Source organism: Tursiops truncatus, chromosome 20, assembly GCF_011762595.2.
Source record: "Tursiops truncatus isolate mTurTru1 chromosome 20, mTurTru1.mat.Y, whole genome shotgun sequence".
NCBI lineage: Eukaryota > Metazoa > Chordata > Mammalia > Artiodactyla > Delphinidae > Tursiops > Tursiops truncatus.
This window is the reverse complement of record NC_047053.1, coordinates 51,112,889-51,135,707: the sequence shown is the minus strand read 5'-3', so window position 1 is coordinate 51,135,707 and position 22,819 is coordinate 51,112,889. Positions and strand designations below refer to the sequence as shown.

Sequence of the window (22,819 nt, the reverse complement as noted above, 5' to 3'; positions counted from 1 at the left end):
CATTTCCCCGTCTGTAAATCGGGAGAGAATCCCCACCTCTTTCAAATGAGGTTGCACAAGGGAAGGGCTAGGCAGTGGGTGAGGCGCATCTCAGTGGGCACGCCCATCTCTGCTCCCCAGCGAACCGCTGCAAGAAGGCCCAGGTGAAGAGCTGCACGGAGTGCATCCGCGTGGACAGGGACTGCGCCTACTGCACGGATGAGGTGTGATGCCGCTGGGGCCTAGCCTGGGCCACCTTCCCAACCTGCGTGCCCCACCCTGCTACACCCCACGCCTGGGCTCTGGCCCACACTTGCCCCGCCCTCAGCCCAGCCTCAGGCCAGGCGGTCGTGGGAGAACAGGCAAGGGTCAGGAAGATCGGGGTGGTGGGGTACAGGATAGATCCAGGGTTAGGACAGCCAGGAGAAGGGCACTGCCCTCCTGACTCCATCTCCTTCCGGCCAGATGTTCAAGGAACGGCGCTGCAACACCCAGGCAGAGCTGCTGGCTGCGGGCTGCCGGCAGGAGAGCATGGTGGTCATGGAGAGCAGCTTCGAGATCACAGAGGTGCCCAGAGTGGGGGCCGGGGGGGCTGGGCCCTCCAAGCTCAAGGCTGGCTGTTTGTGGGAGGCTATCGTGTCCCCTGGCTGAGCTGAGAGGTATCTCCCTCAGATCTGGAGAGACCCTCCAGCCAGGTGTCCCCCTCCCCTGGACACAGGAAACGCAGATCGACACCACCCTGCACCGTAGCCAGGTGTCCCCCCAGGGGCTGCGGGTGCGGCTGCGGCCGGGAGAGGAGCGGCACTTTGAGATGCAGGTGTTTGAGCCCCTGGAGAGCCCCATGGACCTGTATATCCTCATGGACTTCTCCAACTCCATGTCTGACGATCTGGACAACCTCAAGAAGATGGGGCAGGATCTGGGTACGGCGCGGAAGACAGCAGGGCAGGGCAGGGCATGGAGAGAGTGGCCTCCCCAAGCTGGCTGGACACCTGCTCAGGAGGCCAGGGCTCAGGCTAGCTGCACCCATTCCTCAAGGAAGGACAGGACATCTGAGCACCCCAAGAACTCCTTCCCCCCATTCTCAGAGGCGGGTCCTGTGCAGACCCCAATAACCACTCGGGAGTGCAGAGAAGGCCCCAGCCGGGTGGGAACAAGAGCCCTCGGGTCCTTTTTGTGTTTTTGGATGTGCTGCGCTTCATGGCTTGCGGGATCTTAGTTCCCCGACCAGGGATTGAACCCGCGCCCCCTGCAGTGGAAGCTGAGTCCTAACTACTGGACTGCCAAGGAAGTCCCTCCTCTGGTGCTGACACGGAGGGCACCAGCTGCCATGAGGCTGAGGTTAATTCCCAGCTCTGCAGACGGCTGGTCCAGCTCCCCGGCCGCACCCTCCAACTAGCTGCATGCACAACTCTGGGTCCCCTGAGTCCCATTTCCCTCATCCGTAAATAAGGACAAGGGCTGTCATGTGCGTGAGCTGACGCCCAACATGCAAAGTGCTGACAATAAGTTGTTCTTCCTCTTCCTCCTTCCCAAGCCAGCCCCCGGCCCCTGTGTTGATGTGGGGTTCTTGGGGCTCAGCTGCCCCCTCTTTTTTTGTTGTTGATGCCTAGCCCAGGTCCTGAGGCAGCTCACCAGCGACTACATGATTGGATTTGGCAAGTTCGTGGACAAAGTTAGCGTCCCTCAGACAGACATGAGGCCCGAGAAGTGAGTGACCGAGGGGGCAGGGGTCCTGGCCAGGTGGTCCACGCCCTCTCCACCCAAGCACTTCGAAGTCTTCAGGTTGAAATGAGCCACGGGGGCGGTCCCTAGAGAGGGTGGGCAGGGGGTTGGGGGCATCTTCTCCCCTGACTTTCTCCCTCCCTGACTCTCTCCTTCCCACCTCCGCCCAGGCTGAAGGAGCCCTGGCCCAACAGTGACGCCCCCTTCTCCTTCAAAAACGTCATCAGCCTGACAGAAGACGTGGAGGAGTTCCGGAACAAGCTAAAGGGAGAGCGGATCTCAGGCAACCTGGACGCCCCCGAAGGAGGTTTCGATGCCATCCTGCAGACGGCCGTGTGCACCGTGAGTGCCGGGGCAGGTCCTGCCGGCCTAGACCCGGCTGTGCTTTTCAACAAGGGCATGAGCTGCCCACTGGCCTGCTCTGGTACCAGGCTGGGGCCCCCATCCCCTAAGACAAGCTCAGACCCACTGGGGGACCCTCAATTCCAATCCAAGTTTAGAGGTATCAGGGCCTGAGCAGTCACAGCCTGGTTTTGTGTTGGCCAGTGAGGCGGACATGAGTCTTGGGATTCTGGAATCTTCAGTGCCCTGAGGCCAGCCTCCCACCCAACCTCCCTGTTAATACCCGTCTCCAGCTGTGCTGGAAGAGGGCGCCTCTTTTTATGTGCACATCAGTTTTTTCATTTAAAGAATAATGTATCCACAGACAGAAAAGAAAATTCCCTGGCAGTCCAGCGGTTAGGGATTCAGCACTTTCACTGCCGGGGGCCCAGGTTCCATCCCTGTTCGGGGAACTAAGGTCTCTCAAGCCACATGGCGTGGCCAAAAAATAAAACAAAATTAAAAAATAAGAAATAAAAATGAAAATAATGTATCCATATTACAGACAATTTGGAAAACAAAGAACAGAAATTGCCCATAATTTCACCACCATCAGACAGACAGCCACTGATACCCCACCAGCATATTTTGTTCCCTTTTCCTTATTTTATAGAGTTGGAATCAGTGTACGTATAGTTCTGAAACTTGGTTTTTTTTTTTCACCTAATGCTATCATAAACATTTTCTCTTGTAATACATGGTTTTCAAAATCATCCCATGTATTTCTCTTTTTTTTTTTTTTTTTTTTTTTGCGTATGCGGGCCTCTCACTGCTGTGGCCTCTCCCGTTGCGGAGCACAGGCTCCGGACGCGCAGGCTCAGCGGCCATGGCTCACGGGTCCAGCCGCTCCGCGGCATGTGGGATCTTCCCGGACCGGGGCACGAACCTGTGTCCCCTGCATCGGCAGGCGGACTCCCAACCACTGCACCACCAGGGAAGCCCCGATCCCATGTATTTCTCAAACAAATTGTCACATGCTGCTTGCTGTACCTATTTTAACTCTTCCGCTGAATGCTGCATGGTGTACATTTTTCTGTGCAATTGAGATATTCTCGCAGAGTGGTTAAGACCTTGTGGGGACAGCTGCATGAACCTGGTTCACGTCTTGCGTGGCGCCCACTGTGGGCACAGCCCCTGCTTCTGTTTCCCACTTCCCATCGCTGGTTTCTGTTTATGCCCGTCATCACTCACGTGCTGTCTGTCACGTGTGTCATTCGTGGGGGCGTCAGGCTGTTAATCCTGTGTCCTCGCTGAGCCCCGTGTTGGGACGTGCTTTCGCTGTCACTGTGCACGACGCTGTGACGAGTGTCCCCTGCTCCACGGGCACCCCTCCTCGCTCTCCCCAGAGGCACATCGGCTGGCGCCCCGACAGCACCCACTTGCTGGTATTCTCTACCGAGTCGGCCTTCCACTACGAGGCGGATGGCGCCAACGTGCTGGCTGGCATCATGAGGCGCAACGACGAGGAGTGCCACCTGGACACCACGGGCACCTACACCCAGTACGGGACACAGGACTACCCGTCCGTGCCCACCTTGGTGCGCCTGCTCGACCGGCACAACATCATCCCCATCTTCGCAGTCACCAACTACTCCTATAGTTACTACGAGGTGCGGGGGCCGGGGCCTCACGGGGCAGGATGGGGGCGAGCGGGAGGGTCCGTGGAACTTCTCAGACACCCCCATCTGCCTTCCTCCCTTCCTTCCCGAAACTTGGGATGGGCCCTGGTGGGAAGAGGAGTCCACGTGCCCATTCCCCAGCCCCCCTCCCAAGCAGGTGGGGGCTGAGAGCACAGGCTCTGGAACGCACAGCAGGCGCCAGGCCTTAGCTTCCCCATCTGCCAGGTGAGCGAACCCCGGAGGTGTTGTCTGGATTCAGAGAGATGACCCTTGTGGGAGGCTGAGCCCCGGCCTGGCGTTTTCTCCCGCAGAAGCTGTCCTCGTATTTTCCCGTCTCTTCGCTGGGGGTGCTGCAGGAGGACTCTTCCAACATCGTGGATCTGCTGCAGGATGCCTTCAACGTGAGGGCTGTGGAGTCTGAGCCTTTCTGGGGAGGGGCTGGAGAGAAGGCTGAATGGCAGAGGACTGGGAAATAGGACAGGAGGGAGGAAGGGTCTTCTGCAGTCCTTGAGGAGCGCCCCCTGGGCCTGGCCCCAGGTTCCTGCAGGCTCTTCTCCCTTGACCCCCACCCGCCCCCGACCCCCGCCAGCACCCCAGGCCTCCGTGTAGGTGGGAGTACAGCACAGATAGGCCAGGCCAGGGTGGGTGAGCCCGGGGTACCCCCAGGCCATTGATCACCTGCTCTCTTTTAGCGCATCCGCTCCAACCTGGACATCCGGGCCCTGGAAAGCCCCCGAGGCCTGCGGACGGAGGTCACCTCCAGGATGTTCCAGAAGACGAACACTGGGTCCTTTCTCATCCGGCGGGGGGAAGTGGTACGCCTCCATGGGGGTCCCGGGGCAGGGGAGGACGGGCACAGCGGCCTGCGGGGCGGGGTCTACCCGAACAGAGGTCCAGAGCATGGCCTCCGGAGTCAGATCTGGGTTTGAAGCCCTCTGGATCAGCCCCTTGGCGTGTCCTCATCTGTATAGTGGAGACCAATCAGCTTGGAGCTCAGGGTTGCTAAGATGAGTGAATGGGCCAAAAGCAACCCTGGTTACTGTTGTTGCTATTGTCACCGTGGCTGTGCCTGGAGGGAGCAAGTTCGCAGCCCTGAGGAAGGGCAGGGAGCTGGGTGTCGGGGGCCAGACACATCCCTGGAGCTTGAGGGCCTAGAGACTTCAGGCACGACTGCCCCCTGGTGGTCTGTCCAGGCCTGCCTTGCCTGACAGTGGGGTTCCTGCAGGGCACATACCAAGTGCAGCTGCGGGCTATCGAGGACTTGGACGGGACTCACGTGTGCCAGTTGCCAGAAGCGGACCGGAAGGGCAACATCCATCTGAAGCCCTCCTTCTCCAATGGCCTCAAGATGGACGTGGACATCGTCTGTGACGTGTGCTCCTGTGAGCTGGTATGATGCGGCCCCGTCAGGTTGCGGAGGGAGGGAGAGGCTAAGCCGACCACCCCAGGGCCCTGAGTAACACAGCAGAGCATCCTGTGGCCACAACTCCCTTTCGGGGTTCCCTGAGGGGCAGCGTCCAGCGTCCCTCGCCGCCCCCAGCCACCCCACCATGATTTCATTCCAGCAAAAAGAGGAGCGGTCACCTCGCTGCAGCTTCAACGGGGACTTCATGTGTGGACACTGTGTGTGCAGTGAGGGCTGGTGAGTGTGGGAGGGTGAAGCCAGCACCCAGGATGCCAGCCGCTCCCAGAGAAGGGGCTGGGCACACCAAGTAGGCTGCTGAGTGTGGGTTGGCAGCTGGGCATAGAAAGGGCTAGGAAAGGGGTATGTCTAGTTGGCAGGTGGATTCGGTTCAAAGCACTTTGAAATTCATGGATATGGGAACTCCCTGGTAGTCCAGTGGTTAGGACTCAGCAGTCTCACTGCCGGGGTTCCGGGTTCGATCCCTGGTCAGGGAACTAAGATCCCGCAAGCTGCCTGGCGTGGCCAAAAAATGAAAAGAAATCTATGGCTATATAGGATTACCGCTGGAAATATGCGTGAGAATCAGGGCAGTGGTGGCCGTTAGGGTGTTGTGGGTCGGACGCAGGAGGGAGACGTACTTTACCCTCCATCCCTTTTGGGCCTTTAGTATCTGAGCCATGGGCACCTGTTACCTGAGCAGACGGGAGTCATAAGAGAATGTTAGCCAGAGCAAGGGCTTTTCAAGCTTTAAGACATTGAATAAGTTTGTCGTGACTTGAGGAAGGGACAGGAGGAGGGTCTCAGGGGACTGAGGTTTGAGTCTCAGCGCAGCCCCTGCTGCCTACGTAACTCAGACCCACAGGGGCCCACTTAGAGCCTCAGCTTCCTCATCTGTAAAATGGGATGGTGAAATCTTTCCTGCTGTGCCGTGCAGAAGTGACTGGCTTCTCCCGCAGGAGCGGCAAGACCTGTAACTGCTCCACTGGCTCCCTGAGCGACCTGGCGCCCTGCCAGCGGGAAGGTGAGGACAAGCTGTGCTCGGGGCAGGGCGAGTGCCAGTGCGGCCACTGCGTGTGCTATGGTGACGGCCGCTATGAGGGTCAATTCTGTGAATACGACAACTTCCAGTGCCCCCGTGCCTCCGGGTTCCTCTGCAACGGTGAGCTACTGGCCCAGGTGGGGTGAAGCCGGGAGGGTGGCCTGGGTGTCCAGCCCCTGCCCGCCGCCTCTGGCTCTGCCATCAGAACCCATGTTGGGAGAGCCTCGCTGGGAGTCGGGACCCCCATGTTCAGGCCCAGCCCTCCTCCAGATTCCCTGAGTGCCTCTCCTAAGTCCAGCCCCAACCTGGACCTCTCTCCTCCTCCGCAAACTTGATGCCCAAGGCCCCTGCCAGCATGAAATCCCCATTGTGGAATGTCCCCCTGAGGTCCTCCAGCCCGTGCCCACCCCCTTCTCCACTTTCCCATCCCACTAGAGTGGGTACCACCCAGCTCAACCTCAGTGATCGGTGGTATGTGGCATGGCGATCTTTCCTCTCTCGGAAGCTGCTACATCTCTAGCAGACAGGGCCTGGAGTAATGCATCCTCTGTAGCCCCACAGGGCCTAACACAGTGTGCGCCCAGGCCATGGGTACATAGCCTGGCCAGGGCTTCCGGAGCTGGGCAGGGGTTACAGAACCCACAGGGGCCATATGGAAGTATTGAATGGGCAAATGGAGGAGAATGAATGAAAATCCACTCACCAAATACTTATTAAGCCCCAACTGTATACTTGCCACGGGGGGGGTGGTCAAGACCCTGCTTTTCTATCCTTTCCTCCGTTCTTGCTTTTGTCTGCCATTTCTTCTCTTCACCTGCCCACCCCAGGGTGTGCTCAGAGAAATGAAGGGAGAACCCAGGACGTCTGGAGAAAGGCAGACATTTGGCACAGGCCAAGCTGAGACAGGAGGCGAGGGAGATGCAGCCAGGAAGGAGGCAGGGCCAGACTGCGAGGGGCTTGGGTTCCAGTCCAGGATGGGTCCAGTTTTAGTGTAGTCCAAACTTTTTCTTAAAAGGCTATACATTAAATATTTTCAGCTTTGTAAGCTATATGGTCTCTGTCACAACTACCCAGCTCTGCCGTTGTAGCAGAAAGCAGCTTTAGGCAATACACAGGCAAATGAGTGTGGCTCTGTTCCAATAACACTTTTGCAAAAGCAGGTGGTAAGCTGGATTTGGCCCACAGGCTGTAGTTAATCAACCCCTATTCTAGTAAGGATATTGGACTTCATCCTTTGGACAAAAGGGAGTCACTGGTGTGTTTCTTTTTGTGTGTGTGTGTGTGTGTGTTTAATACATTTATTTATTTTTTATTTATTTTTGGCTGCATTGGGACTTCATTGCTGCGCGCGAGCTTTCTCTAGTTGCGGTGAGCAGGGGCTACTCTTCATTGTGGTGCGTGGGCTTCTTATTGCAGTGGCTTCTCTTGTTGTGGAGCATGGGCTCTAGGCACGTGGGGTTCAGTAGTTGTGACATGCAGGCTCAGTAGTTGTGGCACACAGGCTTAGTTGCTCTGCAGCATGTGGGATCTTCCAGGACCAGGGCTCGAACCCGTGTCCCCTGCATTGGCAGGTGGATTCTTAACCACTGCGCCACCTGGGAAGTCCTCACTCGTGCTTTTAGTTTCATTTTCTAACTCTTTATATGTTAACCTTGTAACCAGCCACCTTGCTAAACTCACTTACGAAATCTAATAACTTATTTATAGATTCTTCTTGCTATTTTGTGGCATGTTTCTGATACTTGCAAATGATGACAGTTTTTCATCTCTTAACTTTCCAAAACTTATGTTTTATTTCTTTTTCTTACCTTGTCGCATTGGCCAGGACTCATTAGAAGTTCTTAAACAGGGGAGACACATGATTGTGTTTGTGTTTTGGGGTGATCTCCCCAGCTGCAGAGTGGAAGGTAGAAGGGCACAATAGAGCAGGAGAAATGGAGAGAAGGGAGTTCCAAGAAAGCGACGAAGAGATGGCTCTGCCCCTGGCTGGAGACATCCTAGCTCCCAAGGCAGCTCCAGCCAGTGGGCAGCCTGGACTGCAGGTGCAAGTGTGCCTCTCCTCTCCCCTCCCCTTCTCTGCAGACCGAGGACGCTGCTCCATGGGCCAGTGTGTATGTGAGCCTGGCTGGACAGGCTTGAGCTGTGACTGTCCTCTCAGCAATGCCACCTGCATCGACAGCAACGGGGTAGGCCTGGGCATGAGGCAGACGGTGGGGGGCGGTAGAGGGGGCCCCAATCAAGACCACCCTTCCTCTCAGGCAGGGGTGGGGGCACAGCTGGCTCACTGGTGCCTCCTCTTGACTCAGGGTATCTGTAATGGGCGTGGCTACTGCGAGTGTGGCCGCTGCCACTGCAACCAACAGTCGCTCTACACAGACACCATCTGCGAAATCAACTACTCAGCGGTGAGGCCAGATTCACTGGGTATGGGCGTGGGGACCCTAGGCACGGGGCAAGACGGACAAGAGGGGCTGAGCCTGGTGCCAGAGGAGCTGCCCGAGGGTGTGACGTGGTGGGAGCGGGCCTGGCAGGGGCCGCCGCCCAGCACAGTGCCTGTCTGACCCTCTTCGCCCACCCAGATCCGCCTGGGCCTCTGTGAGGACCTGCGCTCCTGTGTGCAGTGCCAGGCGTGGGGCACCGGTGAAAAGAAGGGGCACGTGTGTAAGGAGTGCAGCTTCAAGGTCAAGATGGTGGATGAGCTTAAGAAAGGTATGGGGCAGGGAGAGAGGACTAGGCAGGGGGGCTTCCGATGGGGTAGGTGGTGTCTCTCATCTGGGCAGGGCTGTGGAGCTGGGTAGGGGGCTCATAATCCAAACTGAGGACATGCAGTCCAGAAAGAGGGGTTCCAGACCTGGGAGTGGTCACAGAACCCAGACAGGTCACACAGACCCAGGTAGGGGCCACACAGTCTGGCCAGGGCACCCAGACCTGGGGAGATGGCTTCTGGCTTGGGCAGGGGGCAAAGAGCTGGGTAGGGCCATGAACACGGCAAAGGCCCATAATTGGGCCGTGGGGGCTCACAGCCTCCTTTCCTCTAGGTCAGAGAAGTGTTCTAGAAGGGACTTCCCTGGCGGGCCAGTGGTTAAGACTCCGCACTCCCGCTGCAGGGGGCGTGGGTTCGATCCCTGGTCGGGGAACTATGATCCCACATGTGGCCAAAAAAAAAAGAAAAGAAAAAAGAAAAACGTTGTAGAAGCCCAGCTCCTGAGCGATGCCCAGGACGGGCACAGATTTGCAGCCTTTGACGCTCCTGGAGGGCAGCCCCCGCCTTGCCCCATCTGTATGCACAGTTTGCCGGGAACTTGCGTTCTTCCCCAGGGAGGTGCCTCCCACCCTGTGATGGGCGGGCTGGGCCCCAGAGTAGGGCTGTGGTGAGGAGCGGCCACCCCACCAGGCCCTAAGGTGCTCCGGGGTGGGGTTGGGTGCCCTGCCGACCGTCTGTGGGTGCAGCGGAGGAGGTGGTGGAGTACTGCTCCTTCCGGGACGAGGATGACGACTGTACGTACAGTTACACCGTGGAGGGTGATGGCGGCCCCGGGCCCAACAGCACCGTCCTGGTGCAGAGGAGGAAGGGTGAGCTGGAGGGCCGGCCGGGGTCGTGTGGGTGGCCTGTCGGGCCCCGGTGGGGGAAATGGCACCGACTTCCTCTCCTTCCTCCCTAGACTGCCCCCCCGGCACCTTCTGGTGGCTCGTTCCCCTGCTCGTGTTCCTCCTGTTGCTCCCGGCACTGCTGCTCCTGCTCTGCTGGAAGTACTGTGCCTGCTGCAAGGTGGGGGCTCCCCCAGGGTCTCCCCCCGCCACCAGGGTCCCTGTAGGTGGCAGAGGCCAAGCGAACCCACATGTTCTGCCCAGCCCTGGTGCCCTCCCCACGCCAGCCTCTCACCTCTGCCAACCATCAGTGGCTGGATACCTGGGAGCCCCTGCCCGGGGGTCAGCCACATGCAAAGGGTCATGAGAGCTAACAGGGAAGGAAGGGCTCTGCCCGCCAGGAGCTGACAGTCTACTGGGGAGGAAAGACAGGAGACAGGAAAACATGGAGGACGGCATGCCATGGGATACTGAATTGTAGGGAGCAGAGACAACTCTCTGCAGTAACCCCCAGCGTTGTGGGATATTAGTGTGTGTTACAGAGAAAAAGAGTTCTGTGATCAAATACATTTGAGAAAGCGGTTTCTTCTCTGCAGGACTTCTCAGAGCCTTTGATCTAGTTGTATGAATAGTGAAACTGTAAGGGGAAGGAATTCCGTGCTTCCCAAATGGGTTTGATCACAGAACCTTTACTTTCCAGAGTATACAGCAGGGCCAGGGTCCCCTGGCACACATTTGGGGAACCCTCTGCCCCATCACCCTCTGTGTACCACCTTGTGTGCCACACACCTAGACCCCTGCAGCTGCCTGGATATCCTGGTGTCTGGGAAGGCACCTTTGCCCCCTCTGGACCGTTGGCGTGGGTGGCAGGTGGTGGTGGAAGGGGCTTACCTAGGCTGGGGTGGCTGTCTCAGCTCTCATCCTCACCCACCTTGTCTCCTAGGCCTGCCTGGCCCTTCTCCCGTGCTGCAACCGAGGTACGGGCCAGCATCAGCAGGGGTGGCGGGCTTCTGCCCGCTCTTTCTTCCAGCTGGGGTGGAGGGGAAGTGGGGGCCGAGTCTGGAACAGAGGTGGGAGGCCCCGGGGTCCCACCTGCAGGGGTGTGGTGGGGAAGGTCTAGGGAGCGGCCCAGTGTGAGGACCCTGTCCCGCAGGTCACATGGTGGGCTTCAAGGAAGACCACTACATGCTGCGGGCGAACCTGATGGCCTCAGATCACCTGGACACGCCCCTGCTGCGCAGCGGGAACCTCAAGGGGCGCGACACGGTCCGCTGGAAGACCACCAACAACGTGCAGCGGCCTGGCTTTGCCTCGCATGCTGCCGGCATCAACCCCACGGAGCTGGGTGAGGGCCAGGGCTGGGCACCACAGGTCTTGGCGCTGCCCTTAGGGCCCAGGGCACGTTCACCGCTGCTCCAGGTCCGGGATCACACCATTCCTATTTTCTCTGGGTATTGGGTGCAGACACAGGCCTGGCTGCCTTCTATCCCTCCTGATGGTGCTATAAGCCTCAGGTGCTCCCCTATCCAAGCATGGCTCCTGGACGGGGCTTCTGCCGTGCCCACTGTGCAGGGGGCTGACGACACCCCTCCCTGCCTGCCCCTAGCGCCCTACGGGCTGTCCCTGCGCCTTGCCCGCCTTTGCACCGAGAACCTACTGAAGCCTGGCACCCGAGAATGTGACCAGCTGCGCCAGGAGGTGGAGGAGAACGTAAGGGCCAAAGAAGCCGATCGCAGGCAGCTGGCGTCTCTGGGCTGGGTGTGAGCCAGGTGGCGGGAGGGCAGAGGGAAGCAGCTGGGGAACCTGGATTCTTCCAGGCAGGAAAGAAGGGCTTCCTTGGACACGTGCCTGGCCTGGGATCATCCTGGGATCTGTTCCCTGTAAATGCTTCCAGAAGGGTGGAGGCAATGTGCGTGCCCATGGCCACGCCCCCAGCCCACCCCGAGAGGTCCTCTGGGCCTAGATGGCTCTGGGTGGAGAGGCTCCCCCGGGGCCCGAGCCTCACAGCCCTTCCTTGTCTGGCAGCTGCACGAGGTGTACAGGCACATCACAGGCGCGCAGAAGCTCCAGCAGACCAAGTTCCGGTGGGTCCTGGGTGCCCGGGGTTGGGTGAGGGTGCTGCCCATACAGCCAATGCCAGGGGATCTCCCCCAAGCAGATCGTGCCTCCACCCCAGGGACCACCTGGCTCACGTTCCCCACTTCGTCCTCCACAGGCAGCAGCCCAATGCCGGGAAAAAGTGAGTCGAAGACACACAGGTGGGGTAGTACCAGTCCCAAGTACCTGCCCCCTCTGCCCCCTCCCCCACCCCAATCTCCATCTCCATCTTCATCCCACTGGAAAGGAGGGCTGTCTGTCTGTCTTTGGGTAGGACCTTCATTGAGCAAATACCAGTATGAAGCCCTCACCAAAAGCCAGCCCCCGTACTAGAACAGGAAAACCACAGGGAACCAAGCAGACCCAGTCCTTGCCCTCGTGCCGGCGAGAGCCCCCTACCCAGTACCCGGGATAGCCCGGTGCCCAGCTGCAGCCCTCCTCCGACGCCAAACGCCTTGATCCTGGAGGCACCGCTGGGTGCCAAGAAGATGGTCCAGTGGGTGACACACCTCCTTCCCAGTTCCTACCCCGAGTCCCAGCCCCGCCAGGGGAAAAGTGGGGGTGGGAACAGCATGTAGAGAGGACAGAACTGCGTGCGCAGTAACAGAATGCAGCTCTCACTGAGCACATCACCTTCCGTGAGAACCATTTAGACCAGCATTTTGAGTGCTTACAACGGGCCAGGCCTTGTTCTAAGGGCTTCATGTGTGTGGTTCTCTTATCCAGGTAGGTACCATTGCTATTCCCGTTTTATAGTTGAGGAAACCGAGAATCAGAGAGCTTAAGTAGCTTGCCCAAGGTTACCTAGCTGTTAAGATATAGAGCCAGGATTTGAACCCAGGCAGTCTGGCTTCAGGGCCTACACCCTTCGCATCTTTGCTGTCCTGACTCTACGTTTGCTTCAGCAGCCCTTCTTGGTGAGGTGGGTGGGAGCAGTAGCCTCATTTCACAGATGAGGACGCTGACTGCAGGGTGAGGGGGCCCACCACGCTGGGACCAGCCTGGGCCTCTAGGACTGTCTGGTTCTGATGACTGCCTTTTGCTGCCTGGAATCTTGTCCCCTGATGGAGAGAGGACAGGTAGGCGGGGCGGGACGAGTGCCAGCCTCCTGGCCGGCCTGACACCTCCCCACCCAACCCCGCCCCCAGGCAGGACCACACCATTGTGGACATGGTGCTGATGGCGCCCCGCTCGGCCAAGCAGGCCCTGCTGAAGCTGACGGAGAAGCATGTGGAGCAGGGGGCCTTCCACGAGCTCAAGGTGGCCCCTGGCTACTACACCCTCACTGCAGACCAGGGTAGGTGGCCAGGCTCCCTGTGCCCCTCCCTCTCACCTCCCGCCCCTGTGCGGCCCCCTGACCCCCATCTGACGTCTCCCCACCGCCTGCCCAGACGCCCGGGGCATGGTGGAGTTCCAGGAGGGTGTGGAGCTGGTGGACGTGCGGGTACCTCTCTTCATCCGGCCTGAGGACGATGACGAGAAGCAGCTGCTGGTGGAGGCCATCGACGTGCCCGCGGGCACTGCCACCCTCGGCCGCCGCCTGGTCAACATCACCATCATCAAGGAGCAAGGTCGGTCAGGGTGGGGGGAACAGGGGGGCCAAAAGGGAGGCTCTGGGGTCCCTTGTTCCTCCTCAATCCAAGTGGAAGTGGGGCCTGGCCATGTGGCCTAGGCAAGTGACTTAACCTCTGAGCCTTGGTTTCTCCATCTGTAAAATGGGTATCAGGCTCTTGTGAGGAGTGTGTGGCTGTACGTCTCTGCACAGTGCCTGGTAGTAAGCACTCAGTGTGGGAGCTTCTCTTATAATCACCAGAGGGTGCTACGTCCTCCTGGAGCCATTGCACATCCCTCTCCTTGTTCTTCTCCTATGGCCTTTGAACTTGGGAGACTGAATGGGGCCCCCTAGGATGGCAGGGCATCAGAGCAGGAAGGGGACTGGGGCCTCCCTCTGCCCAAGCCTATCTAGAGGGGTGAGCAAGGCGTCACACCACTGTCACCCACGGTGCCTTCCCTGCTGATTCCTCGGGGAACCTGGACTTGTTGATAACCATCTTTCCGGCGCCCGGAGGGTCTGTTCTGGTCCCTGACCCCTCCTCCCCACCTGCTCCAGGACCCCAGGAGGGGGCGTCCAGGACTTAGGCCTACTCTGCCTCAGCTCTCAGTCTCAGCTCTCATGTCTGGTCTTGCCCCTGCCCGGCCTCCTTTCTCTGCCCTGACCCTTCCAAGATGTTAGTTGGACACTGTTCCAGCCTTGTCAACTTTTCCTGGAAGACTTTTCCAGCCCCTTCCTCTGCCCTTCCCCAGAGAGGGGTGACAAGCAAACTCCTGGAGTCTGGGCTGGGCCAGAGGGAGGGCGGGGGCTGAGAAGGGACTGTGGCCAAGACCCCTGATCGGTGCCTGGCTCCTTGCAGCCAGCGGGATCGTGTCCTTTGAGCAGCCCGAGTACTTGGTCAGCCGCGGGGAGCACGTGGCCCGCATCCCCGTCATCCGGCGTATCCTGGACAATGGCAAGTCTCAGGTCTCCTACTGCACGGAGGACAACACAGCGCAGGGCAACCGGGTGAGTCTGCACCACGGGGTCAAGGGCACATCCCAAGGGCCCGGTGCAAGCAGGACATGGGGGCTGCCTGAGTCTGGATGCTGGTGGTGCCGCTGGCTGGCCTCCCAAGGACATGTCCATCTGCCCGGCCACCCTGCACTGGCACCTAAAGTGCCAGTGACGCCCTGAGTGGGGTCTCATCATGTCTAGACCATCCATGTCCCCCTCCCAACATCCCAGGATCCACCAGGACAGCCAAACTCTCCACAGAGAAATAGACACCTCTGTCTGCCCCTGTCCAGGGGCTCTGGGCTTCTTGACGTGGAATCACAGACCCCATGTCCCTGGGCTGTCATTGCCGGGCAGGCCGTCTCTGGGCCGTGCCACAGGAGCAGCCCTTCAGGGCAGGGAGGGCCGTGTGCTAGGGCAGTGTCCCCTTTGTCACTGGGCCCCAGTCGCCGGGAACTGCCCAGTCCAGGTGGTGGGTGTGCTTGGATTGGCGCACAGGTCTGTTTGTTTTTCTAAATTTATTACCAACATTTTATGTTTTGTTTTGTTTTTTGGCCATGCCGCATGGCTTGTGGAATCTTAGTTCCCCAACCCAGGGATCGAACCCGAACCCGGGCCCATGGCAGCGAAAGTTCAGAGTCCTAACCACTGGACCGTCAGAAAATTCCCTATTACCAACGTTTTTTTAAACTAATTTTTATTGGGGTCTAGTTGATTTACAATGCTGTGTTAGTTTCTGCTGTCCAGCAAAGTGAATCAGTTATACCTGTACATACATCCACTCTGTTTTAGATTCTTTTCCCATATAGGTCATTACAGAGTATTGAGTAGAGTTCCCTGTGCTATACCGTAGGTTCTTATTAGTTATCCAGTTTATACTTATTACCAACATTTTAAAACTAAAAATATTCACATCAAAACTTCACTCAAAACGTAATGAAGTCTAGTCTCACTGGCCCACAGGCCCAGCCCACTTGGCAATCATGGGAGCAGGTGTGCGCTCAGAGGATCCCGACACACACCCTATTCTTTTTATCGGTGGGAACAGCTCTCATTACTGCTCCAGTGCTCCCCATAAAATCTCCAAAGAGGAATTTGGATGCCCAGAACTTTTCACTGAATATTATAGAGATTCTGGCTATCCTGTTATGCTTTTACAAAGATCCTTTGGGATTGAACTTTTTTTTTTTTTTTTGCGGTACGCGGGCCTCTCACCGCTGTGGCCTCTCCCGTTGCGGAGCACAGGCTCCGGACGCACAGGCTCAGCGGCCATGGCTCCTGGGCCCAGCCGCTCCGCGGCATGTGGGATCCTCCCGGACCGGGGCACAAACCCGTGTCCCCTGCATCGGCAGGTGGACTCTCAACCACTGCGCCACCAGGGAAGCCCCTGAACTATTTTTAAAAACATTTTTTTTTCAACTTTTTGTTTTGAAAAGCTTCAGCCTACGGGAAGATGGAAAGACCAACAAAATTAGCACCCATTTACTCTTTACGTAGATTGACCTTGCTTTCTTTCTTTCTATATAGATGTATACGTGCGTGTGTGTGTGTGTGTGTGTGTATGTATATATATATATATGTATACGTATTTATAGCTCCATAACTGTAGAGAGAAAGGGAGAGAAGGTGTGTTTGGTTTACTTGTGTTGGCTAAACTATTCAAGGTAAGTTGTAGACATCACATAGACCCTAAACCCTTCTGCAGGCGCCTGCTAAGAACAAGGGCACTCTACATGACTACGACAGAATTACCTAACTTAAGAAATGTCACATTGTCCTCATAACTAATAATTAGTCCATATTCGGATCCCCCCATGTTCACATGTCCCAGTAATGTCCCCTGTAGCTTTTTCCCCCCAATCCAGGAACCAATCAAGGGTAGGACATTGCATTTTGTTGTCATGTGTCTTTAGTCTCCTTTAATCTAGAATAATTCCCTGGCTTTGTCTTTTGTCACCTGGACATTTTTGAAGCATCCCCCCCGAGGTCAGTTGTCTTGCAGGCAACTCCTGCTTTTCTTTCTGGGTTTTTGTAGCGTTTGAGTTTGTCCCTCTCTGCACAGCGCGGCTGGCTAGCAGTGCCTGGAATTCAATGTTAGTTTGCAGTGCCACCTAGTGGCGTCATGTGACGGGAGCTCAGGAAAGCTCTGGGGCATTGGGGAAAAAAAAAAAAAAGCTGGAGATGTTAGAAGCACCCCACCCTGGAGGCATGGCTGGGGGCTGTGGGATCCAGACTTTGGACCCCCAGTGCGGGGAACAGTTCCTCCCTCCCGGTCTGGGGCCTGCAAATCTCAGCTCCCCCGGCTGAGTGCCTGCCTGTACGGGACCCTCCACATCTGCATCCCTGTCTCTGTGCCTTGGTTCAAATGCTGGTGAACCAAGCAACCACAACTGCCTGTGTGAACCTGGGCAAGTTTCTTCACCTCTGTGTGCCTCAGTTTCCTCATCTGTAAAATGGGGACAATAATATCTCTACCTCACACTGCCCTGAGGAGTAAACAAGCTAATATTTGTAATGCGCTTGACGTGCAAGAGATGTTGTAGAAACATAAGCCATTCCGTGTCCACGTGGGACAGTCTGTGTGTGACGGTCTCTGCGTTATCTGTGAGGTTGGGGTGGGGTGTGTGGCCGTTACTCATTCTCCCAGGCCTGGTCTGACCCTGACCCCTTCCCACTCCCAGGACTACATCCCCACAGAAGGCGAACTGCTATTCCAACCTGGGGAGACCTGGAAGGAGCTGCAGGTGAAGCTCCTGGAGCTGCAGGAGATGGACTCCCTCCTGCGGGGCTGCCAGACCCGCCGCTTCTACATCCAACTCAGCAATCCCAAGTTTGGGGCTCGCCTGGGCCAGCCCCAGTCTGCCACTGTTATCATTGGGGACCAAGGTAGGCAGAGTCTGGAGTCAGCTTAAGCAGGGCTGGGGGCTTCTTGACAGTCTTAGCAAGTAAAAATACAGGACGCTCAGTTAAATTTGAATCTCAGGTAAGTAACAACCACATTTGTAGTATAAGTATGTCCCATGCACTATTTGGGATGTACTTATCCGAAAAAAGTGTTTGTTGTTTATCTAAAATTCCAATTTAACTAGGTATCCTGCCTTTATTTGGCAACCGTACTCTCAATCAGAGAGGCTGGGGTCATGTGGCCACCGGCCTGCTGCTGGCTGTGAATCCCACCACTAAGGGCCTTAGCCCTTGGACTTCGGCCTTAATTCCAGCTAAAATGCAGGTGTTTCCAGAAGGGGTGAAACAGTTCTTATGGGTCCTGAGAACTGTATAGTGGGGTCTGTGAGCCCACCCGGAGAGGAGGCTTGCCGAGAAGATGGGGCAGGAGGCGGAGTCTTGGGGTCCAGGAATGATGGAGGGCGTTGGGAGGAGCCAGATGTTCTCACGTGGGACATACCCTTGGCTGCCAAAGGGAGAGAGCAAACTCGTTCCTCCTTCTCATCCCTCCAGAGACCCTCCTGGGCACCCCCAAGTTTGGCAGGATGCCCTGTGCTTTACTAATGGGGGCACCAGCCCTCTAGAGACCCCCTTTGGCAGGTCTCAGTTGAGGGGGGTGCAGGGAAGGAGCATTGATGTTTTAACTGGGCTTCTGGCGCCCCCTGGTGGCGACGGTGGGTTCCTGCCCCCCTCAAAAGCGGGGTGTCTCAGCTGGCTGCCCTGCCCTGGTTTGACCCACTACAGATGAACTGGACGGGACCTTAATGGGCCAGACCCTATCATCACCCCTACTCCCCCGGGGTGACCTGGGTGCCCCACAGAACCCCAATGCCAAGGCCACCGGGTCCCGGAAGATCCACTTCAACTGGCTGCCCCCTCCTGGCAAGCCAACAGGGTACCGGGTAAGGTGGGGGGCAACGAGGGTGGTGGATGGGGGAGGCTGGGCACATAGCGGGGAGGTGGGCCACCGGGGGGCAGAGGGCCCTTGAGGGAGAGGAGAGGGCATGCTTGGCCTCAGTGGACGGGGGAACCCCCATCTGTGCCCCGGGGGAGAGGCAAGTTCCTGGACTGTGGCCCCACCACCCCAGAAACACCTCTGCCCTGCCCCAGCCCTGCTGTGTGAACCTGGCAGGTCACTCGGTCCTGTCTGTGCGCAAAGGGGGTAACACAAGGGCAGGGCTCAGTGGAGGGACGATCAGCTCTGCCAGCTGCTCCCCACTGACCAGCCCCGCCCCGGGAGCAGGTGAAGTATTGGATCCAGGGTGACTCTGAGTCCGAAGCCCACCTCCTCGACAGCAAGATGCCCTCGGTGGAGCTCACCAACCTGTACCCGTACTGCGACTACGAGATGAAGGTGTGCGCCTACGGGGCGCAGGGCGAGGGCCCCTACAGCTCCCTGGTGTCCTGTCGCACTCACCCGGAAGGTGAGGCCTCGCCTTTCTGTCCATCCACCTGTCTGCCCCCCAGCTACCCTGATGCCAGCGTTCCCAGCCCTGTCCCCCGACCCCCTAGAACTCTGCCCCCTCTCTGCGGCTGACAGCTCTCTTCCTGCATCCCCTCCCCCTCCAGCTCCCAGCGAGCCGGGGCGTCTGGCCTTCAATGTCGTCTCCTCCACCGTGACCCAGCTGAGCTGGGCTGAGCCGGCTGAGACCAATGGCGAGATCACAGCCTATGAGGTCTGCTATGGCCTGGTCAACGAGGACAGCCGTAAGGATCTGGACCTCTCCTTCTGCCCCCAGGGAGGGGGCAAAGAGTGGGAGGAGGTCACGGCGTCCCGGGCAGTGGATGAGCCCATATGTCTGATTGCCTGGGGCATCGTTAGGTCTGTGGTCAGGTTTGGGCTGAGTTGCATTCCAAAGCCAGGCCCAGAAGCTCCCAGGGCGGGTAGGGATGGAGGGCCTGAGATTATATATGTGCAGTGGGGTCACAGGTCCAGGGCTGCCTGCCCACGCAGGTAACTAGAATGGCTCAATTCTACGCGGTTCTCTTAGGGCCAGAGTAGAGTCGACAGATTTAGCAAATAAAAGCAGAGGACGCCCTGAACTTCAAACAGACAATTTTTCTAGTACATTTCATGCAATATTGTATCTGGCAGCCCTAGGCCAAAGCACCTGGCAGAACTGTTATTTTTCTCCCAGTCCTGGAAAGGGGAGGGACCACCCCTGCCAGTTGTCAGGATGAGAAACTATTTGAGGGAACTTGGTCCCACCTCTCGCCTGGTGCGGGGCCCTTCTCCTTGCGCTCTCACCTCCGTTTGGCCCATCGCAGGGATGGAGAGCTGAGTCAGGCTTACCACCCCCAGGGTGGCCCAACAGGGCAGAGGGCAGCAGGATTGCTCTGGGTCTCAGGCTCCTTGCCCTTTACTAGCCTGGCTGACCAAACACAGCCTTGTCAGCAGCTGCATCACATCCTTGGCTCATTCTGAGTTTACAACACCTGGTCCACCCATGGACCACTGTCAGGAAGTGTTTTCCGACCCAGCCTTTAATCCCAGGAATGACTGACGGTTTCAGCCCACGGCCTTAGCCTGCTGAGGCCTCCGCTGTGTCACGAACGTGCGAGGCAGGCCCGAGGGCATCAGCGACTTCGGGGTGGCCCCCTTCCCTTCTCCCCCTGGTGGACAGAGACGAGAGAGGGCGGTTAGAGACCTCCCCCGGCTGACAGCCCAACGTCAGCCAATTCTTGGAGCACAGCTGTTTACTTACCAAACAGCATCAAGGGACTTCCCTGGTGGTCCAGTGGTTAAGAATCCATGCTTCCACTGCAGGGGGCACAAGTTCGATCCCTGGTTCGGGAATTAAGATCCCGCAGGCCACACGGTGGGGCAAAGAAACAGCATGAAGCTTAGCAGGTGTTGTTTTTCCAGAGCCCTCCTTTGGACCCCTTGGGAACTGGGACATTTTCTGGTCTCCCAGACGTCTTCCAACATAGAGGGCCCCATCTTGTCACATGGGGGCCTAGGCACCGTACCTTGCTTAGAGCAGCCTGGGGTCTCTTCCTTCTCTCTCCCAGGGCTTGCGTCCACCCTTCCAGGTGTGGTGGAGGAGAGCTGCTTCCCCTCTGCTCTCGCCCTTAGCTCTCACAGGCCTCAGCCTGTCCTCAGGTGCAGGTTCAGGCCTGCCTCTCTCCTCCCGTCCCTGCCCAGGTGACCAGGGCAGCCGTGCATTTGGGGTTTGGCTGTGGACAGGGAGGCACAGGTGCTGAGGGCGCCCAAGCCTCTGGAGCCAGCGTCACGCAGACGCACATGGACGCAGGACCCTTTACCAATTGGTAGAGGTGACAGTGGGGCCGACTTGAGTCTAGTCTGTCTCTGCCACTTAACTTGGCGATGAGCCGCGTGGAGGCTTCTCTAAGCCAGTCACACCCAGGTTCTCAGGGCTTGACACGCAGCTGGGTTTCAACAGTTGCTCGCTCCCTGACTCGTTCCCCAAACTCCTGGGTGCAGTTCAGGGGCTGTGCAACAGTCCTGGTGCACCAGAGGCAGGGATGCAGCAGGCCAGAAGCTGGTGACCCCTCTGAAGCACTCTCCCTGTCCCAGGACCCATCGGGCCCATGAAGAAGGTGCTGGTGGACAGCCCCAAGAAGCGGACGCTGCTCATCGAGAACCTGCGGGAGTCCCAGCCGTACCGCTACACGGTCAAGGCTCGCAATGGCGCAGGCTGGGGGCCTGAGCGGGAGGCCATCATCAACCTGGCCACCCAGCCCAAGCGGCCCATGTCCAGTGAGTGGCGGGTGGGAGGCACAGGGCAGACAGGGGCGGGCAGGAGGCCGAGGCTGGGGCCCTGGCTCACCCGCTCCCGCCCTGCAGTCCCCATCATCCCGGACATCCCCATCGTGGACGCCCAGAGTGGGGAAGACTACGAAAGCTTCCTCATGTACAGCGATGACGTGCTCCGCTCCCCGACGGGCAGCCAGAGGCCGAGCGTCTCTGAGGACACTGGTGAGTGGGCCTGGGACGCCTGCAAGGAAGGTGGGGGTCCTGGGTAGAGGGTGGGGCCGTCACTGGTGTCCAGAGAGAGCCAAGGGGCCAGTGAGCACTGGGCACGACGGTCACACCAGAAGTCCCCTCTCAGCCCCAGGCGAGCATCTACAAAGCCGACGGTTTGGCAGGCCCACACTGGCTCTGGGTACAGGGGGGACAGAGCCGACGTGGCCCCAGTGAACCGTGTGCACGTCTGTGAGGACAGACAGAAAGACACGTGCTTGGGGCACATGCACACAGGCTCGTGCACATGGGACTGGAATCACAGTTTGGAGACTGGAGGGCTCACCAGCAGTGCCATGGAATCGGGCCACCTCCCAGGGACAGGGCTATGTGGGAGGAGGCAGGCCGGGCTCTGGGGCCCACAGAGCAGTGTCTCCCCACACTGGCCCTGTACAGTGTGACGCAAAGAGCCCTCGACCGGGACTCTTGGGGACTCAGTTTTAGCTCTGGATCCGCTGCAGGAATTCAGATGAATCACCCTCTCTGTGCCTGTTTTCTGATCTGAAATGGGATGCCAATCACACACCACCATTAGTGAAAATCCTTCAGGATTTGTATTTTCTTCCATCCTTGCCTATACCAGGCCTCCATGGTGTCAAGCCTGGGTTTAAGGAACCCAAGCCCAAGGGTCTTGAGAGTGTTGAGGGTCTGAAGTAAAGAGCAGCTGGTACGCAGCAGGTGCCCCAGCGCAGCTGCACTACACTTGGCTGCCTGTGACGCACTCCGGCTGCTGGAACTGCCCCTGGGAGGCCGGCAGGGGAGAGCTCACTCCCTCCGTTATCCAGATGGGAAACTGAGGCTCAGAGCAGGGAGTCCTCACAGCTGGTGGCAGAGCCCAGGCTCTAGTCCAGGGGTCTCCCCTCGCCAGCTGCAGCCCGGGCCGCCCTCTTCCACCTCTTGGGCGAGGGCCTCACCGGCCACCGGGCTCCCTGGCACACACCCGGATCCCAGAGAGCCAGAGGACGGGCTCACGCCACAGCGCCGCCCGCCTCCTCCCCCAGCCCCTCTGCGCAGCCGCCCGCGCCCCCCGGCGGTGCCAATGCGGCCCTTCGTTGTTCCCAAGGCGGCAGCGGCTGGAAGTTCGAGCCCCTCCTGGGGGAGGAGCTGGACCTGCGGCGCGTCACATGGCAGCTGCCCCCGGAGCTCATTCCGCGCCTGTCGGCCAGCAGCCGGCGCTCCTCCGACACCGCCGAGCCGCCCCGCGGGCCCCTGGACGACGGCGCCGCCGATGGGGGCGCGCGGGGTGCCGGCGGGGAGGGAGGTGACCGGCCTGCCCTCACCCGCACCCACCTAGGCTCGCTGGTTTGCTGCCTCTGGGCTCCAGCCAGAGCCCACCGCGGCCAGGCTGCCCGGCTGCCACCCCAGAGCCAAGGGACCCCAGGGCAGGCGCTGGGGCTCTCCCCAAAGCTAGACTGCCCCCAACCTTCCAAGTCTGTTGTGTCCAGGGCAGGCCCTGGTGCCCAAGGAGACCCCTCAGAGGCCTCAGGGGACCCAAGGGCAGGCGTTTGGG

At 58.6% G+C, this 22,819-nt stretch overlaps 1 protein-coding gene across 6 annotated transcripts in view; it reads left to right on the top strand.

Annotated features, from left to right (window-relative positions):
• ITGB4 (integrin subunit beta 4) overlaps nucleotides 1-22,819 on the top strand; it is a 30,814-nt gene that overhangs the window by 4,644 nt on the left and 3,351 nt on the right. For 2 of the 6 annotated variants that reach the window (XM_033848186.2, XM_033848188.2), the window contains exons 3-33: nucleotides 121-203; nucleotides 445-546; nucleotides 698-902; nucleotides 1,593-1,689; nucleotides 1,875-2,046; nucleotides 3,432-3,695; nucleotides 4,016-4,105; nucleotides 4,397-4,519; nucleotides 4,930-5,094; nucleotides 5,270-5,346; nucleotides 6,066-6,268; nucleotides 8,231-8,334; nucleotides 8,455-8,553; nucleotides 8,728-8,857; nucleotides 9,599-9,721; nucleotides 9,811-9,917; nucleotides 10,680-10,713; nucleotides 10,890-11,081; nucleotides 11,343-11,446; nucleotides 11,762-11,820; nucleotides 11,952-11,975; nucleotides 12,982-13,130; nucleotides 13,225-13,404; nucleotides 14,245-14,393; nucleotides 17,063-17,267; nucleotides 18,069-18,226; nucleotides 18,568-18,748; nucleotides 18,894-19,031; nucleotides 20,863-21,045; nucleotides 21,133-21,264; nucleotides 22,373-22,570. In XM_033848186.2, the coding sequence (XP_033704077.1) occupies nucleotides 121-203; nucleotides 445-546; nucleotides 698-902; nucleotides 1,593-1,689; nucleotides 1,875-2,046; nucleotides 3,432-3,695; nucleotides 4,016-4,105; nucleotides 4,397-4,519; nucleotides 4,930-5,094; nucleotides 5,270-5,346; nucleotides 6,066-6,268; nucleotides 8,231-8,334; nucleotides 8,455-8,553; nucleotides 8,728-8,857; nucleotides 9,599-9,721; nucleotides 9,811-9,917; nucleotides 10,680-10,713; nucleotides 10,890-11,081; nucleotides 11,343-11,446; nucleotides 11,762-11,820; nucleotides 11,952-11,975; nucleotides 12,982-13,130; nucleotides 13,225-13,404; nucleotides 14,245-14,393; nucleotides 17,063-17,267; nucleotides 18,069-18,226; nucleotides 18,568-18,748; nucleotides 18,894-19,031; nucleotides 20,863-21,045; nucleotides 21,133-21,264; nucleotides 22,373-22,570 (4,230 nt within the window). The other 4 variants (XM_033848189.2, XM_033848190.2, XM_033848187.2 and 1 more) reach the window with 3 other exon arrangements.